The sequence below is a fragment of the Clytia hemisphaerica genome, unplaced genomic scaffold, assembly GCF_902728285.1.
Source record: "Clytia hemisphaerica strain Z4C2 unplaced genomic scaffold, Clytia hemisphaerica genome assembly, whole genome shotgun sequence".
NCBI lineage: Eukaryota > Metazoa > Cnidaria > Hydrozoa > Leptothecata > Clytiidae > Clytia > Clytia hemisphaerica.
In genome coordinates, this window is record NW_027103268.1 from 705,193 (window position 1) to 723,691 (window position 18,499).

Genomic DNA, 18,499 nt, shown 5'->3' on the forward strand with positions numbered 1-18,499 from the left:
CCACTGATGTATTCAATCCTTGATTGTTCTATTTAGGGTAATACAGGTGAACTCGGTTGAGAAATTGTTGAATGCAAAAACTTCACAATGTTTCATCATCAATTTAGGCAAGACTCAAGAACATTTTAGTGAATAATAAGTATACCTATCTGAAGAGTGCCAAACTTAAAATCATGGAAATTTTAAAATGTTCAATAGATTATGGATAGTTCTTATTATTTTGATTTGAAATTTTCCTCCTTTGGTCAGTTAACTGCTTGTTTTAAACTCCATCAATAATGATTAATGTCTCAACTTTAATTAAGGATTTAATAATTTTATCGTATGTTATCATCTTTAGCCAAAATCTTGAAAAAATGGCTAGTCGTGCTTTGATTCAAAGGGTAAAGAAACAACTTGTGGATTTAAATAAAGTGTCTGTTAGACATGAAGGAATTTTTACTAAATACAGAGAACCTCCAAATGGATTTCTTTTTAATCGTAAACCATTAAAACCTGGAGAAAAAAGAGAATGGGAGCCTTGGCAAAAGATTTGGTATGTTGGATGGTCAACATCAGCACTGATTTTAGCAGTTGGAACTTATTATCGACCCGATGAAAGCATATTGGTGTGGGGAAGAAGAGAGGCTTTCAAAAGAATTGCTGAAATAGAAGGCACTGAAGATTCTGAATAGCTTAGTGTTTTTTTGTGTGTTTGTAGATATATTTTCATAAATTGATTTTAAAATAAAATTGATATAAACTATGTTGTCTTTACTTCACTCATAAAAAATTCATTCATTCATTCCTCTGTAAGATATTTTACCGGTTCTACTGGTCAAACATCTCTGTGTTAACCTGATAAATTTAATTTTGAGCTTCATTTTTTATGGTATCTTTTTCAACCTTTGGATTTTCCATAGAAAAAAAAACCTTTAATTCAAATTAATGTATATTTTGTCTTTTCCAGTAAAAAATATTAAAAAAGTACCAAAAATGTTTGGTCGACTGCGATCATTGGGTTCAACCTCAAAAGTTATTGCAAACACTGTCAACAAGAGAAATACAAGTCAATATGTGAGCTCACGTCCATACACATTCAAATGGGGCATGCTTCCTGTTACATTGGTTTCTGTCCCAATGATATATTTCGGTGCAATGGTTGCTAAAAGTGGAGCAGAATTCTTGGAAGAATGGAATATCTTTGTCCCTGATGACGATGATGACTAAGCAGATTATTTCAATATTGGATCCAGTCATTCAAATCAAGATCACACTCTACGACTTTATTAAATATTTTCACTTGCCTAAGTTATTTGTTTTTCTTATAAATAATGAATAATTGCCTATTTTTTACTTTTGATTTTATTTTGATTTTTAGTTTTTTTGTGTAGTGTGTATTATATTAGGGAGAAAATAACAATGCACCATATTGTAGCCATTTCCTGACTTGAATTCCCAGTACGACATTATTCTCAAATCTTATTTTCTATTTTAGGCCTTTTTGCTTTAGTTGATTCGTATGGATAATTTATTATACCGCCTTATCAAAAAATCTTGCCTTGAATTTCTTTCAATAAGTTATTTTATATTATAACATTTATTCATTTTGGTTTCAGAGCAAAAATGAATGACATAGTAAAAAATACAGAACTTTTCATCAGCATTATGGGTATGTCAAGGACATCATCCGTTCAAAAGTGGGATCATGAAGCTTTCCAACGTGCTTTCAGATGGGCTCATTACTTTGAACAGGTAAAAAACATTTTTTGTGCAAGCTTGATTCTTTTCTCTGTTATGATAGCCCCTTTGGATACCACCCACCGAGACACCTGAATCCTGTGTCATTTTTTGGAGCCTGCAAAGACAGAAACCTAAGAGTACAAAAAAGAATTTTGTTAATTTGTCCTGATTTGTCAAATATCTTCTCCAGCATTTTGAGAAAGGATGTGTTTTAAATATTGTCTAAAAAACTTTTTTTATAGGTTTACAAGAAAACAAGGTCGAAGCCCAATATCATGGAAAAGATTTCTAAGCAGCTTGATATGCTATGCAGTGAGGTGGATGTGAAGTGTGGCCTACAACCAATCCGGTATGAGGATCTACCACACGTCAGTCAAATCTTGCGCAAAAACCTCTTGGAAAACCCTCACTTGAATAGCGAATTCTATCTTGAATTAATCAGTCAGTTGAAAGACCCGCTACAACAGGAAGTGACTTACAAGAAACAGTTGCAAACATTGTCAAAGTTGAAAGCTACTCTGCAGATTTTACAATTGATCCAAAAACGTTTTGAATCGAAACAAGAGAAGAAGGATGAAGAATTGAAAGAGGAGGATGATGAAGATGAAGATGAATGTGTTGCTAGTGATTGTCTACATCACCATGGCAATAAGAAATCACAAATCACTGCAAACGCATCCCTCCTTAGAAAATGTCTACTCAATGTCATTGGATCAGGTATCGCTCAAAATTTCCCCATTTTATGTTAAGCCTTACCACTTTATTCATAGTCTTTAAAAGTACGGGTATGGCAAAAAAAGATAATACCAAAATTAGAAAAAAACTCAACGTAAATTTCAAATAAAAAAGAAAGAAAAAGGTTTTAACACAGTGATTGTTTTGATAGAATGGGTTGATTTTTTTATGGTTCAACAGAAATGAAATTAAGGAGACTTAAAGCGGACATGTTTAAAGATGTTATTGTAGTAATATGAAACATGTTTTAACCTGGGCTAATTATCTGAAAATTTTTGAAGAAGTTTCTTACTTAATCCACTTACATTTTATAAATTAAAACATTTTTTCGCTTTTCAGATTATTCAGCATTTCAAAGAAAGAAATATCAACTTCACTCAAAACTAGACAGCATGTTGAAACACGAGTGTGGGTTGGATGTATTACTTTCAGCACTTTTAATTGAAGACAGTGACCAATTTGAAAATGTTACCAAATACATACTCGAATTTGTTGAAGGTTGGTAAATTTATTTTAAAGAAGAAAATTTGGTTTAAACTTTCATGGAGGGAAGCAGCTTAATTGCTTTTCCCTGTTTGTTGTGACTTTTAGAACGCACTTGATTTATTTTTTCAGTGGGGCTGAAACAAATATAACTATTATTGTAGGGAATTTTGAGCGAAGGAGGTTACAATGAGATTTTAGTGTATTTTAACGTTTTTCAGAATTTAAATTTCGGGTGTGATTTGCTATTTTAGCACTTCCACTTTCTTTCATTGAATATTTCGAGTTTAGAGGGGTTAGGTGGCTATAATCCTTATTGGAGCAAATTTGAGCTTTTAAGTACTGAGATCCTAAGGTCCTAAGTCTAAAGTCTCATGTTAAAACTCTACTTTCAAACTGTAGTTTAAGGCGCTTGAAAATCATTTGTGGTGTTTAAAATTTCGCCGTGATATCCCCTTTGTCTCAAATAATGTAGTAATCTAATGGTTATGAGGAAAACTCGGGATAAATTTCCCGAGGTCAATTTTGAAATTTTTTGAAATTTGGAAATTTGACCGAGGTTAATTTTATATCCAGAATTTCATAAAAATATGCATGGGATTCCTGGTTAATCTCATGGTTTGGATTGAAATTCTAACAATTCTGAAAGACGTCAATTAACTTGAACACTTGAAATCAATCTGAAATTTTAAAAAGAGGTCTCAAAAAAGTCATAAAATGCGAATCGAGTTTTAATTGAATAGTATTCAAAATTACAAAAGCTAGGAGGAAATACAAATTAACGTAAGCAAAAACGTCAATCGAATTTCAATCAACCATGAGATGGGAGGGAAGGGAGCGCATCGAATAGTAGAGCGTCGTTTGTGAGAGTTTCTTGTCGATTGGGACTTCGAGTATTAATGGAGTATCGAATAACAGAAAGTCGATTAAGAGAGCGTCAACTGTAATTACAATTCTATCTGTAAAATTATGTGTACTTTTTAACTACTTATTTAGATTTAAGAAAATGAAACATGCTTCTACTACAAATTTATAACAATAATATCAACTTAGGAATTATACATTTTGAAAGTTAACCATAACCTTACTTTTTTGTTATCTGTCATTTAGATATTCTTGTACCGAAATGGAAGGTTAACTGGAAAGATTTCTTACAATTCCCATTATCCAACCTATATGGTCTGTGTAGTGAGAAACATCCTGCATTTTGTGGTGCATATCTTGATACTTTGATTTTGTGTGGAGATCGTATTCAAGAATTGCTCGTAAAGAATAACTATGTTCTTCTACTTGGAAAGTGAGTAGACTAACCCCTTTTCTAAAACTCCTTAAATCAGCAATGTTTCTTGTAGTCTACATAATATACAGCTTCAGGCTTTTAGTATTTACTCTTGGTCTATAGGCACTGCTATAGGCGACCACTAGTGGCCTCCACCGGAAATTTGCTTTTTAAAAGGCTTATTTATCAATAGAAATTTCAAATAAAAGAATGTTTAAAACACAGCTGATTGGCTTAGGTTTCGAAGCTCTCTATGTTTCATTAAAACCTCAGTGCGCATGCGATGTATCCGGAAAAATTCAATATTCAAAACAAGCGCAGTGCGCATATCCCGAAGAGTAGAAGGAGTTTTACGCTCGAAACGAAGGAAGATATGATGTAGCCTAGATTTCTTCTTGTCTTTTTTTTGCCTCAAATATTACCTTATTCTACTAACGTATTGGAAAATTAAACAAAATTCCGTATTACTTCGAATAAACGCCCCCTTCTTTTAAACGCCCACCTCGAATAAACGCCCCTCCTAAAAGGAAAATTATTTGATAAACGCCCCCCTCAAATAAACGCCCCCTTCGAATAACGCTCCCTCCGGGGGAGGGGCGTTTATTAGAAACTTGTGACTTTTTAATACTTCAATATCAGTGTTGATTGGGTTTGAAAAGGAAGATTTTAGACATTTCTTGTAACCAAAGCAGTTTTCGATGCAATTTCAATCGTTGAACCAAAGAAATTTTGCACTTAAATCCTGATAAAGAACTAAAAAAGGGTATATTTGCTCTAAATATTCGACTTTAGACTAAAATAATTCAATAAACGCCCCCTTCTTTTAAACGCCCTCCCCCCCTCGAATAAACGCCCCTCCTAAAATTGAAAAAATGAATAAACGTCCCGGGCGTTTATTCGAAGTAATACGGTAGTTCTCTGCCCACTAAAAGAGTTTTGTAAACAAGAATGAGTTTTGACCACCCTCACTTCAGTTAAATCGGAAAACGGGATCTTTTGAACCATGATCTTAAGTTGGACCAAGACCTTTGACAGTTTTAGAATCCTAGAGTTTGTCTTGATAAAATATGATATTTTTTATTTTACTTTGATCTCTTCAGGAGGGATAAGGATGCGAACGAACAATTGTGCAAATACTTTTTTTTCTTGATGCAAAGTCACTTGTCAAAGTTTGCTCAAAATGACCCATCCTTAGAAGTCAAATTGTGCTCGCTCATCCAAAACAAAATTCGTAACACAGAAGAGATTCCTATTGATTCGAACGTGTGGAAACGACTTTCAGTGGAACTCTAAAAGTAGAATCGAAAGGAATATACCTTGTATACTCCTTGATATTTTACTGCTGTCTCTGCTATAAAGCGAGGTAATTTTTTATAAAAATATATCGTGTTTGTCTTTTACATACGCAAAACGATTTAAAATACCAATTGCTTGTTTTTCTTTACCAAAATTTATTTTGTCCCATTTTAAGGATAAATCTTCACGTTGTTCTTCTTTACAGAATTCAGCGAGAGACCAATTTGAGGTCTGGAGTAAACTTCCTTTTTCAGCTGTTTTAACACGGAAAGTTTCTTTTCAATGTTTCAGTTTCTTAAAATGCTATTTTCTAAGAATTACACCTTTTAATTTCCTAATAATATTGGGAATTGAAATTCATTTAAAGTATCATGTATTTAACTGTCCATTTAGGGGTACTTCGAGAAATTTTCGTCAAAATATCTATGACTAATATTGATTTTTGGCCAAAAGGATCATAAATTTCGGAAAAAAGCCTACGTAATTATCATGTGATGATTTAATTCGATGAATAACGATAGTCAAGGTGACTTCAATGCTCAATCAAGTATAAAAAGTGACTACCGATTGTATTGTTTCTTCTCTCTGGCCAATACATGTTTTTTTTTTTATTAGAACACCTAAAATTTGGCTGAGCCTGGATGTGCTTATTTTTTTTAGCAATTTTCAGCCTAAAATGTTCTTAAATGCGTTCTTAATTTTTCAGACTACTCTAAATCAACAATATGATACAAAATAAAGAGCACTTAAATTTGGCAAAATTTGGACAATATTTGACTCTCGACTTTTGAAGATCCACCCCTAAATTCGGTTAAATTAAAACTGCTTAAAAAGAGGAAAAAATTATACAGTAGTTTCTTGTCATTTTTTTCCAAACTGAGGCTGGGCATGTTCTTAAGATGTTCTTAATTTTTCGACGAATTTCAGCCTATATGTTCTTATAAACTAGGTTCTAATAAAAAAAAAACGTGTAGGTCATTAACTCTATATAGATATTACGAATCATCTTGAGACGCCACCAGTAAGTTCGGCGTCCGGGACTCAGATTTATATCATTCGAGTCGGATAGTAATTATAGCTTTCATCTATTAAAAAAAAAGGAAAAAGTAATTTAGTGGTGACAAAGTTATAAAAATATTGTTTTCAGTTACTTTATTTGCTCACAATAATGTTAACAAAAGAAAAACGGGGGTGTTTAATGCCTTTGTAAATTTTAAACAGCTGTTTTAATAAAAAAGAATATGCTGTTCGCCAATTTTATCATATTGTACATTTCTTGGTACCCCTTTTTGCTTTTATTTCGCTTCTTTGCTGCTCAGATGAGATTCAAAGCAATACATAAAAACGAGAAATTGTTCAACATTTCCAGAAAGAAGTGTGCCTACTCGGCACTACCTATATCCAAAATTTTTCCATTGCTCTCAATATTGAAAAAGCTTTCTTAAGATACTCAATTGTTTTATAGTATTAATATTTTATTTTTTCACACAACAATATAAAAATGACAAAGATCGGTTTACATAATGTATGTACGAAAGCCAGTAACAGCATAACGATTTCTATTCAAAATCAACAAACATTAGTTTGAATCAAAGTAAACGCGATGGTCAAGTGTATGTAGTCAGCCTGGCATCTGAATAAATAGTAAGCTATCGATAAAGTATATGATATTCTAATGGGTTTTTGAAGAAGTAATTTTTTTCTGACCATCGGGTCGTGAATACGTTATTTAGAATTTATGTTGTCAAATGTATATGAAATTTTTGATGGTTTAGAATCTTGGCTAACATGTATTGTTTTCATGCTTTGCTGCTATTGTTGGCGAGTTTGAGATTGGCAATAGCTACAGGTGGAGATGCACAATGTTTGAAATATGACCGGAAGGTAACGAAGGATTTGAAAACTGGTGAAAAGAACTTTGTCAATTGTTTGGGCCAAACCGTTGAGAGCGGACAATCTGAGCTGGTCATTCTTCTCGATCGTTCTGGTAGTATGTGGTCTTCATCTCAGTTCAAAGGATCATGGACAACCCGTTATGATATTGCAAAGAAGTTCATCGAAGCATTGTTATCAGAAGTTCGTATCTCTTCTAATGCGACTCGAATAGCTCTTGGTACATTCACGAACTCGTATCATCGAGATATTAACTATATTTGGTACCCTACAAATGATAAGAATAGGTGTAAGTTCGAGAACGAATACAAATTACTTAAAGGGCCTTCAGGCGCAACCAACATCAAAGCTGCATTGCAGGATGCTTACGATATCTTTGCCGAACTCGATGATAATCCTCAGGACCATAGATATCGTCGCAAATCAAATAAAGTGGTACTCCTTCTATCAGATGGTAATGCAAACGTTTATTATGGTCCTAATCCTGGGAAACCTTCGGACGCATCTTACGAAGCTAATCAGTTACGTAATACCCACCGTTTAGTGTATACAATCGGTGCCGGTGATTTTGGCAAAAATCTAATGAAAAGCTGGGCCAGTCATCCTAGTGCTTTCTTAGATATCACTGATTTTAGTCGAATGGCAACTCTGGCTCATAATATCCGTGGTGGTAAGTGTACATTTTTCTAACCAAAGAGATTTTGCGATTAACCTCCGCTGTTTTATAGCAATAGACGATATCGGCTTTCCGAATTCTCCCCGAATGATTACCCATGATGCATTGTGTCAAAAAATTCACGGACGATATTGACTTTCTGTGAATTTTTTGCGCAATGCATCATGGGTAATCATTCGGGGAGAATTTGGAAAGCCGATATCGTCTATTCGTGGGAAATCAGGGGATATAAGGAGAAATTAGAATTTGCTTATCAAAATCTGATACGGCGTGTGAATGTATTCGCGCCCTTACTCTAGCACATTTTTAGATGAATCTTATGTGCAACAACATAAACAATATAAACGTTGCGAGCTTAATTATCTTCTGAAAAGAATTTCTTATTTCAGTTAATTTACCATAAATAGAATCTTTATTCGGAATAGTTACCACTAAAAGGTGATTTTCATCAAGTTGTGTAGGTGTTTTGGTAGGAATATCAATCAACTTTCTAAACTTTAATTTACATTTCTTCAATATCCAGACCCTCATGAGAGAGATTATGATGATGTCAGTGATATTGATCGTAAGATTTGTGGAACCTGTTCACCCAACGCCGATTGTGGTTGTCATTTATTGAAAGGAAAACCAAGATGTGTTTGCAGGCGTGGTTTTTATGGAACGGGAGACAAAAAAGATGGATGTAAACGTAAGACTCCTTTTACGTTAGACTAGCGCACTAGTCTGTTCATCAATCATGTCAGATGGTGGGATTTTAAGGGCGGTGGACGTTTGTTAAAAAATAGGAGCTGCGTAGGAGAACGAACAAAAGTTAGCGAGAGGCTGCTGATTTAAGCCCTTGACGCCAACAAATTTTATTTTCACGCTTACCTAATTCCTACGCTCACTTTTACCGCGTAATACCGTTCCAGCCCGACTGGCGTTACGTTTAGTGTTGTCTGCAGAATTAGTTTGTCTTGTTAAATACCGTATTTCCGAAAATGATAAGTGACGTAGAACTCTTTTAAAGTTAAAATTTCCAAACAAAGAAAAAACGGTGCGGAAGAGTCGAACAATCAGATGGTCATAAAGTATCTACTAGAGGAGGGTGGAGGATTTTCCAAAAATCAGGAAAAAATTTTGCACCCCCCCCCCCTCCCTAGACATATCCAAAAATATTTCGTTCCTTCTTAACCAAGCCAAAAAGTTTTTGGCACCCCTCCCCCTGAAAAAAATCTTTAACACTCCCCCCTCCGTGCAATTGACTTGCCTTGTTCATAAGTTAGATGAAAGTAGCTGAAATATGAAATTGGATTTCAGAAATCGCTTCCTGAACTTTACAATCTCATTTGTATATACTTAAATTTTTGTGTGTTTTTTTGGCAAATTTTATCGTTGTGAGTGTTATAACTGAGGTGCAACCGGTTTGCGCCGACAGAGAATATTTTAAATCTTTAACCATCTTAATTAGCTAAAACCTGAAATTTTATGTTCTTGAAAAGCCTATCACAAAATTTAAAAATGACTACAGTTCAGCGACAATGCACCTCCTAGAGGCTTCCTGTTAGTGCGGAAGTTATTGAAAATAAGACTAAAATTTCAAGCTATATTTCTTGAAAATTGACAAATAAAGACAAATAATAGATTATGATTGGTGCAAAGTTTTAAAGTTGATCGGCTCTGATAAATGGTTATAAAAGACTTCATTTTTGAATCAATCTGGTGGGATGTCAAAAAAATTTCGCACCCCCCCCCCCCCCACCTAAGGATGGCAAAAACATTTCTCACCCTCCAATCCTCCATCCCCTCTAGTAGACACTCTATGACCACTCTCCACTTCCTTGACAAAACTTCCTCAATCCTACTCTTTTCCAAACTCGAGATGTTAGCGTTCCAAGTATTTTTGCCAAGAAAACTCAGAAAATAATTTTAGAAATTTCAGATTTTCGTTCCTCTTTGGACCCTGTTGAAACAAACGAAAGACTTTTAACTTAAAAAAAAAAGAATGTCATGGAAAACTGGGTACAAGAAAATTGTAGAAAGTTTTCGAAAATTCATGATTACATCATAGGATGCCCTGCTGACACCTATGGTGAACGAAGAGGTTATCAAAAACCTGAAGATTGTAAAAAATGTCCCGCAAACTCGGAAACTACATTGAAGGATGGTGAATTGGCATTATCGGTCGGATATTGCTCCTGTAAATTTGGTTACTCTGGAAACCCAGCTGCTGGTATCGCATGCACAGGTCAGCTATTGCTTTTCTTTCGATCTAGATGGACTTTTGGAAGCTTTTTTCTTAGGGAATTTCCTTGTGTTTTTTCTTCAGTATAAAACTTTCCTTAGTTTGATACTTTTGAAAGACATTGGGAAAAGCAACTAATTTTTTGCTACTACTAACAGAACATTTGATTCGTAAATGTCCTGTAAAGTGGAACAGTCAATGCTCTATAATTCGAACCTTAGAAATTCTGTAATTCGAACTACTACATTTGTCCTCTCAACTGTAAAGTTGGATAAAACTCATCTCTGTAATTCGAATCTCTGTCTAATTCGAAAAAGATTCTTGGTCGCTTGAAAAACAAGTTAAAGAGAGTTTTAACCGTATTTCAAAATGACAATTGAACAATGAAATTATGTTCATCACGTCAGTACTGGGGTACAACAGAACAGTACTAAAGATAAATTATGTGTTTTCAGTAAACATAATCTTTTAGTGAGTTAAACCATAGTGTATGTTTTACCCTCGAAATTATTAAATATTATTGGTTGAAAAAGATGTCACTTGACAAAGTCCGTGGCAAAGAATTGTATTTGTATTTCCTAAATTCTGTAGGCAGGTTTTGTTCTTATATCTGCCCTACTTCTTATATTATAGCAATCCCATGTGGGTCCTACCCAAAAATCAACAATGCCAGACCAGTAGACGAAAAAAGTTGTTTAAATGCAGTTTTCGGACAGCAATGTGAATATGAGTGTGCTCATAATTATAAAATGGTCAAACCATCAGAAAATACCGTTACCTGCACTGCATCGAAAGGAGTTGCCACATCCACTGGTTTCTGGAGCTCACCCCAACCAGAATGTGAAAGTAAGTTATACAAATATACTTTTAATTTGCGTTGCTTTTGTAAATAAACTTAGTTGGAAGGATAATTTTGAATGGATGAATTTTTAAGGACTCAAAAAAACCTTTTCAAAAAATTCAAAAATCATTACTTATCTATTTTCGCCATATCGTAAATAAACCAATTCCAATTTTTAATTCCAGACGTGTGTCTAGTGTTTTTGTTGACAAACAAGTTCTTTTTTTTCCAGTGAATACACAGCTTTAGTAAGCGGTACCTTCACACTGGACTGTACCTAGACAGATATAGGTTTCCAACTAGGGGCAATTCGATTTTTTTTTTAATTTACATTTTAGGGATTACTTGTGTTGCGGAATGGTTATTAGCATCTGATTATCCTCGCTTTGAAAAGGTTTCATGTAATAACACACGAATTGACGACGATAAATACGGCAGCGGCACTTTCTGCGATTTTGAATGTAAATCAAAGTATTACCGAAAGAGTGGTTCTCCAAGAGTCACGTGTCAACCTAATGGTCAATGGGACGATGAAAGAGCATATTGTGAAGGTATTTTATGACATGTTAATTTTGCAAAGTTATGTAACTTAAGGAATATCTGCCATTATGGAAGCAAATCTTCAGATTTGTAGAGGCGATCCCTTACGCAATTCGAATGTTTGGTTCCGTAAAAGTGGAAGTTGTGTGAAACTAAAAATTCTCTATTCTATACCCTTGAAATAACAATTCGGTCCTTTAATCAATTGATACCGCTGTGTTGACATCATTTGAGATCGACCAAATTTTTTGGTCTTCTCCTGGTGGGTCCTTTACCGCATTATTCCTTTTACTCCGCCTGAGTAAAAGTTACAGTTGCAGGAGTGAGTATCAGTGCGGAAATCTTGTTCTAGAGGCTTATTATGAAAGTCTTTAATTCGGGTCAATCGGCCAGGTGAAAATTAACCGCGACGTGGATAATTGTGCGATAATATGACGGGTTTCAAAGTGGAAAATGGGCTGCTAATTGTTATTTTTTTTTAATTCTTAGTCAGTAAATGTCCAACGATTCAACGTTCAAGTGCTCACATCAGTGTGAAGGCCACTTCCACAGATTGTTTCAATACTCAAATTGAAGTTGGACAACAATGTTCTTTCCAATGCGATACCGGGTTCAAGTTAACTCAACAACTCATTGAATGTATTCCTGGATCATTGGCTGTTGGAAAATGGTCACAAGATATTGATAAGAATTTACCAAAATGTGAAGGTATTAATTATACCAACTGGCATACAATGTCAAAACAGCGTCTATCTGACGTTCATAAGTTCTAGTTTAGACGGCTCACTTTTTTCCCTGCCTATACGCCTTTTCGGGGTTCACGACGCCATTTTGTAAGCGGAGCATATCTAATGGCGGGGGTGCAGTCGGCCTCAACTAGAAAATCATTTCGGAAAGCCGTAAGCTACGACCTCGGACTATTATCGAGTTGTACCCGACTGAGACGGAGCAAAACAAGCCCCCTAGGGTGATTCCTCCAGCACTCCCTCGTCGTGTCTACACAAAAAGTAAACAAACCTTTAAAAATTCGATTGAAACTCATCCTCAAACAGTCAAAATATAATTTTCCACTTAGAACTAAATCTATCATGGATGTTACTACACAAACCTAAATATTTCTGGTTTTTAGCTATCAAAAGTCCTCAATTCTTCTTCGCCTGATTGTTCACATTTAAAAAAACAATGCTGTACTAGGGTCTTTCTATATAATCATATCAAAGAAAACAGGGATCATGATCAAACAAAAGGAGTCTCCTAAAGAATTGTTCTGATTCCCTTTTTTCTAGGTATTTTCCATTGGAAATTCCCATGCATCAAAGCAATGATAGATAAATAATATCAGAACATTTTTGCTAATTATACATCAGTTTGTTATTGTTTTGTTATGGACAGAGTTTTATATATTTAACATGAATTTGTGATTAACAAAACAAATTGCTAAATACTGCTTTTAGCTCAATAAAAAATATAAAAAATAAGATCTATTAATTAGGAGAACAATGGTGTAAAAAATTTGATGATATATTTGAAATTCAACTAAAAGGAGGAATAAGTTTGGGTATGCTATTCAGAAGTAAATTTTTGTGAGGAAAAACCACGATCATTTGTTTTATAATTTGCGGTGAGAGCAAATTTATCCGTACATAATCCATAATTTTTCCCCGTTGACTGTCTATAAAATATGGTTTTTTCAACGGATAGCCCATTCACGAAATCTTGATGATTATATACAACACAGTCTAAGATTTAGTTTATATTCAAAAATTGCCCAAGCTTTGTAACAGCATCGTATCATGTCATGAACCGATCGGTTGATCTTTGATGAACAGATTCACAACATCAGGAGTATTCCAACAAAAACGTGTCCTACAAATTTTGTCTGTATTGCCACTTGTAGCATAATTCTATCAAAAGTGAAAAGAATAGTACCGTAAACGGCCATAACTTGCAACATGGACTTAACTTGCAACAGTATTCATATTTCCTTTGAGAGTAATTTGTCTGCCATTAAAAGCACTTCCTCTTTTGTTACTATACAAACCAGATAACATCAACCATCAACAAGGCCAAATAGATAACAACTTGTTTTCTCTCTACCATGTTTGCTAATTCTGCTAAATTCATTCATTCTGTCATTTGTTTTTCTCTAAAATAAATAATAGGAAAACGTGAAACCATCCTGATACTGTCCATACACATATGACAATATGACATGGATTGACAAAGGTTCATTTACTTGTCAAGTGAACGCTGCAAGTGGGGATTGAACCTCAGTCACCTCTGTACAGCAACCAAGATTAATGACCACGCCTTAGTGTATATCTACCAGTGTATATCCCAAAAGAGCAAAAGGTATAAAATATATCTGAGAGGAGCATAAAGGCTTAAAGCTAGCTAGTAAGGTTGCTACCAAAACCAACAAGAAGCTTCTAAAAATCAAATCAAGCAAAGGTTACACAGAGAAGAAGGTTATACCTGCCTAACTAACCAGTACATAATACTGTAAAAAGACAATGATAAAGCAGTAATTAAACACTTTTATGGTAATTTAATGAACAAATACAAAAAAGACAGCCTTCTCTTTCCATTTTCCATATCCACCAAGAAATGAGAAACTGCAGAATATTTTTTAGAAACTGCAGAATAGTTTTTAGAAAGGGGATTCTGTTTTGTTTACAAAGGAATCTCCGCCGGTCTCTGCCCCTCCACGGCCATTAGATTTGCTCCGCCTGCAAAATGGCGTCGCGAACTCCGAAATGGCGTATTCTAATTGTGAATTAAAGTGGCCATAAAGTGGGCTGTCTAAAGTCAATGCATTGCCCTCTTTTGACGTCAATGCAATGTCTTATTTCAATCTTTTCCAAGCAGAAATTTTAACTGCCAACTTTGTGCTCACTTTTTGTCTACTCTAACAATTAGAATAGGCAGGGCAGAAAGTCAACCGTCTAAACTAGAGCTAACTTCCATTGTGACGTCAGATGAACGTTCACATGATGTCGTGTTTACTAACTGGGTTCAATACTTACAATTCTTACTACTAGAATATCACCTATTTTCTAATAAGAAACCATTCTTTAAAAAGGAAGGAGAGTATTCGGTGTAGTTTCAAATGTCTTTTGTCTTGTTGCTCGCAAATCATTGAAAGGATTTTAGGGTCTAGGTCTAGATGCTATCGTACTTGAGGATAGTAAACGCAGGAAAAACGCATAATCACGGCGGTTTACGGAGAAAAATAGTGACCGTAGAGTTTGGAACAAACAGATATCGTCTACACAGTAAACACCTCCACCACTACTGACCCGCACACGGTTAACCTCCATTTCCAAATTCATCCTGTTTCCTAGCCTAAACTAATGACATTTTCAGTGACCTTGTGTAGACGACAGGATCGTCTAGTCTGGGACATAAAATTCTATGTTCCGATAGCGGAACGAGCTCGGGAAGGCTCAGTTGACATTAGCCTATACTAGACGTCACCTGCGTTTTTTCTACGCAATTAACGTCTATTCCACTTTGCGACTTTTTCGAATGTTTTGAGCCCGGGTTTTCGGGCTCTAAACATTCGATTTTTTGACGTCACTTTTAGCTTTCGAAGCTCTTGCAGTAGCGAAATAATCGAATTTGCGTCAAAACACTTGAAAGGCTTCTATTTTTCGAAAATTGTCAAAGTGGAACTCACTAAGAAACGAGATAAAAAATCCCGGTTTTTAGTGAGATGCTCGCTAAGTTGACATAAATGACCATTCAAAATTACGTTACCCTTTGCATTCGGAATCGTAAATCAAAATTTCCCCTCTTATCTGATTTAGATGTCACTGACCCTGTTTTTGAAAGGAAGGATGAATGTAACACTGGTATTACCATTCGAAAGGATACACTAGAAGATCAAAATTATGCCTCTATTAATTTTGATACTATCAGAGCTACAGATAATAGCGGAGAAAGACCAAAAATGTCTTGTGTGACTGAAAGTAATCAACCTTGTGAATACAAGATGGGTGTAGATTATAAATTTGGTTTGGATGAACAAGGCAAAACAAGCACAACAAGAATTAGGTTCAAAGCAACAGATGCCGCAGGAAACTCAGAAGTTTGCCGCTTCAAAGTTGTCATTCAAGGTAAATAATTTATGGCCATTTTTTAGGGAGTGATATGGTTATTTTTTGGTTATAGCCTCAGGCTGAGGCAGATAGGGGGGGGTTTAAAAGCTGGACGAAACCATGGCAATGGGTGTGTAAAGGTCAGTAACGCAAGCTGTTAAAGATGAAAGTTTTTTGAATCAGCTTTTGAAGAATTTTTTCAAAAAATATCCTGTGCTTGCGTACAAAAGCTGTACTGTATTAGTCAAATGTCAAATTGAAACAGTAACCTGTCTCTGATTTTTATTTCAATGATCCCTTTCTTTACTTTGTTGAAATAAATGACTTTCTCTAGCCTACAATAGACAGCTCTAGGCTTTTAGGCTCGAAACGACTTTCTCATACTTCTTTCGTTCATAGACAAGCAAAAACCAAAGAAGTTGGATTGTCCAGATAACATTGTAAATGAGACTTCAAATGCAGACATGCAAATCTTTTGGAAAGTTCCAACATACGAAGACAACTGTGGAAAATATCCTAATTGTTCTATTGATGTTATTCCAATGGAAGGTCCCATTTCTGGATCCAAATTTGCGAAAAAGACCGAAACCACTATACGCTACACAGCCCGTGATCCGTCAGGAAACTTGAATGAAGAATGCACGTTTACGGTAAAGGTCAACGAAAAACCAGGTACGTTTAATTCTTCTGTTGTATTTTGTACCAACTCAGTGTACTAACCCGTAGGGAGGGTACTTACTAACTTGATCTTTAGATCTTTGGACCTACCTCAGAGCTCCTTTAAATTAACCCATGTCCGTCCGTCCGTCCGGCTGTTACCAGCTTTTCTCGAGATTGGTGCATTATTTTTTTCAGATGTAAAATGTTTATTAAAATCTGATGGAGCCTGATTTTCGTAAAAATAAATTTTTGGGTAAATTTGGATCAAAAAGTGCTAAAAAATGGGTTTTTCTTGGACTTGGTGTGAAATTTCTTCATCAGTTTTTTCTGATTTGTTGCATAAAGACAGAGGACGAGACTCTCTAAAAATCTCTAAAAAGCAGAAACCGTTTTTCTGGAAATCCCTTTCCGTCATTTTTTAGGGAAAAAGAGCACTTCTGTCTGTATTTCCAACTTCAGTTGAGGTACCGCCATTCTGTGTGGATGCCTTGAATAATTCTGGACAGCCTGAAAACCTCAGAAAGGGTCAGACTTGGTTTAAGTTTTCCGCACTTTTTCCATGGGAAAAATTTGCGTTAGCTTTCGCTTTAGCTACAATACACGAATCTCATATTAGCAAAATCATATAAAAAGATTACGAAAAACGTCGAGTAAAGCTCTGATTGGCTGAAAATTGCATTCATAAACATATTTCAAAAATGTCCAGTGAGGAAAATACCCAAAAGACATACTGATTTTGCCCCTGGGACAAAAGTAGAGACACACAAATGTTATTAAAAGTGTCGATTTCACTTTTATTGGTAGAAAGGAAAATGGGGTGGAGACACGAGAAAGCGTTTCAGGTTGATGAGATGGAGCATGTTGCATTGCACCAACGCGAAAAAAACTTTTTTTGTCTTGCCTTGATACTTTCGCTAGGCGAAATTAATAAATTCTATTATATAAATGTATGTATGTATCATCTGTCGTGCCATCCTCTATTTTTTAGTTTCGAATATCTGCCCTCCGTTGAAAGCACCCGTCAACGGCGCCGTGTCTTACTTCCGACCATTTTCTTTGGCGCAAACGAACTGTCATAGTGGTTTCTACCCAGAAGGCAAGATTGCATTCTTGTATGTGTGCGTCAATAATGAGTGGAAAGATACAAGTCCTGCCAATGCTCCTGTACCGTTACCTGATTGCTTGTGTAAGTTCACAAGAAAACTTTTTCCTAAGAGAACGCATAATATTCAATTTAGGCTATAGAAAAATTGTTTCAATTTGCCGCCACTGGCAAAAACCAGGATATGAAGATTTCTTTCTACCAGTTAAAAATCATCAATCACTACTTAGTATTATTTTTAACCTTAAAAATCTGCAATTAAATCTTCCATAGGAGTGGGACTAAACGATCCATAATCATCAAAAAGGATCTTCTTCGTTAATATTCCCCACGTGAACAATATTTTTTTAAATTGTGTTTTCTACAAAATTATTGAATGTTTTGATTATAATTTGTCAACAGCTCGTACACCAGTTGATATGGCTTCTATGGGATTTGTCATGTTATTATGGTTTGATGGTGATTGCACCAAAAAAGCTGTTCAGCAATCCATCATTGCAAAGTTCGCTAGCAATGCTGGTATCCCTCCAGATCTCCAAGATGGCATCCAATTTCATTGTGGTTCTACAACACTGGTAAATCGCCGCAAAAGAAGTACTTCTAAAACCATTTCAATACGTTACAAAGCCTCAAAAAGAACTGATGTCGAAAAAGTCAAAGCCAATCCTGATCAAGAAATTAAGAAACTAAAAGATGATTTAACCAAGAAAGTTGTTCCAAACGAAATCAATCGAATGAATAACCAAAGGTCTTGGAAGTTCTTGAATAAAGGTGTTGGTGCTTTACAATCGGTTAGATCAGAGGGTAATGTGAAAGAGGTATGTGGTGGCGAAGGACAAGTCGAAGGAACACAGTTCGACCCTCGTGTACCAAGATCAAATATATTACAAAAATGCGGTAAGCAGTTCTTCCATCTATGAACTTTTTAATTTCCTTGCTTACCGCGTC

General features: G+C 35.2%; 2 protein-coding genes across 2 annotated transcripts; both read left to right on the forward strand.

Annotated features, from left to right (window-relative positions):
- The first annotated feature begins 1,582 nt into the window (after positions 1–1,582).
- LOC136801397 (uncharacterized) lies at positions 1,583–5,640 on the forward strand. The gene is made up of 5 exons (XM_067058037.1): positions 1,583–1,734; positions 1,965–2,439; positions 2,797–2,955; positions 4,051–4,237; positions 5,320–5,640. The coding sequence occupies exons 1-5, from the start codon at positions 1,606–1,608 to the stop codon at positions 5,510–5,512; spliced, it is 1,143 nt and encodes a 380-aa protein (XP_066914138.1). The 5' UTR covers positions 1,583–1,605; the 3' UTR covers positions 5,513–5,640.
- A 1,554-nt stretch (positions 5,641–7,194) lies between these two features.
- On the forward strand, positions 7,195–18,448 carry LOC136801504 (sushi, von Willebrand factor type A, EGF and pentraxin domain-containing protein 1-like; the record flags this gene model as incomplete). The annotated part of the gene is made up of 10 exons (XM_067058143.1): positions 7,195–8,078; positions 8,608–8,772; positions 10,135–10,311; positions 10,942–11,154; positions 11,488–11,700; positions 12,179–12,397; positions 15,499–15,807; positions 16,189–16,461; positions 17,438–17,635; positions 17,954–18,448. Coding segments are annotated over exons 1-10 (3,037 nt in total), but the record flags the coding sequence as incomplete, so codon positions are not given.
- Between the last annotated feature and the right edge of the window lie 51 nt (positions 18,449–18,499).

What these genes read in the sequence shown, in the direction of transcription:
- LOC136801397 (XM_067058037.1), top strand. Translation starts at nt 1,606, where the DNA reads ATGAATGACATAGTAAAAAATACAGAACTTTTCATCAGCATTATGGGT. An exon ending in CATACTCGAATTTGTTGAAG is followed by an intron (nt 2,956 to 4,050) that starts GTTGGTAAATTT and finishes TCTGTCATTTAG; the next exon opens with ATATTCTTGTACCGAAATGG. An exon ending in TATGTTCTTCTACTTGGAAA is followed by an intron (nt 4,238 to 5,319) that starts GTGAGTAGACTA and finishes TGATCTCTTCAG; the next exon opens with GAGGGATAAGGATGCGAACG.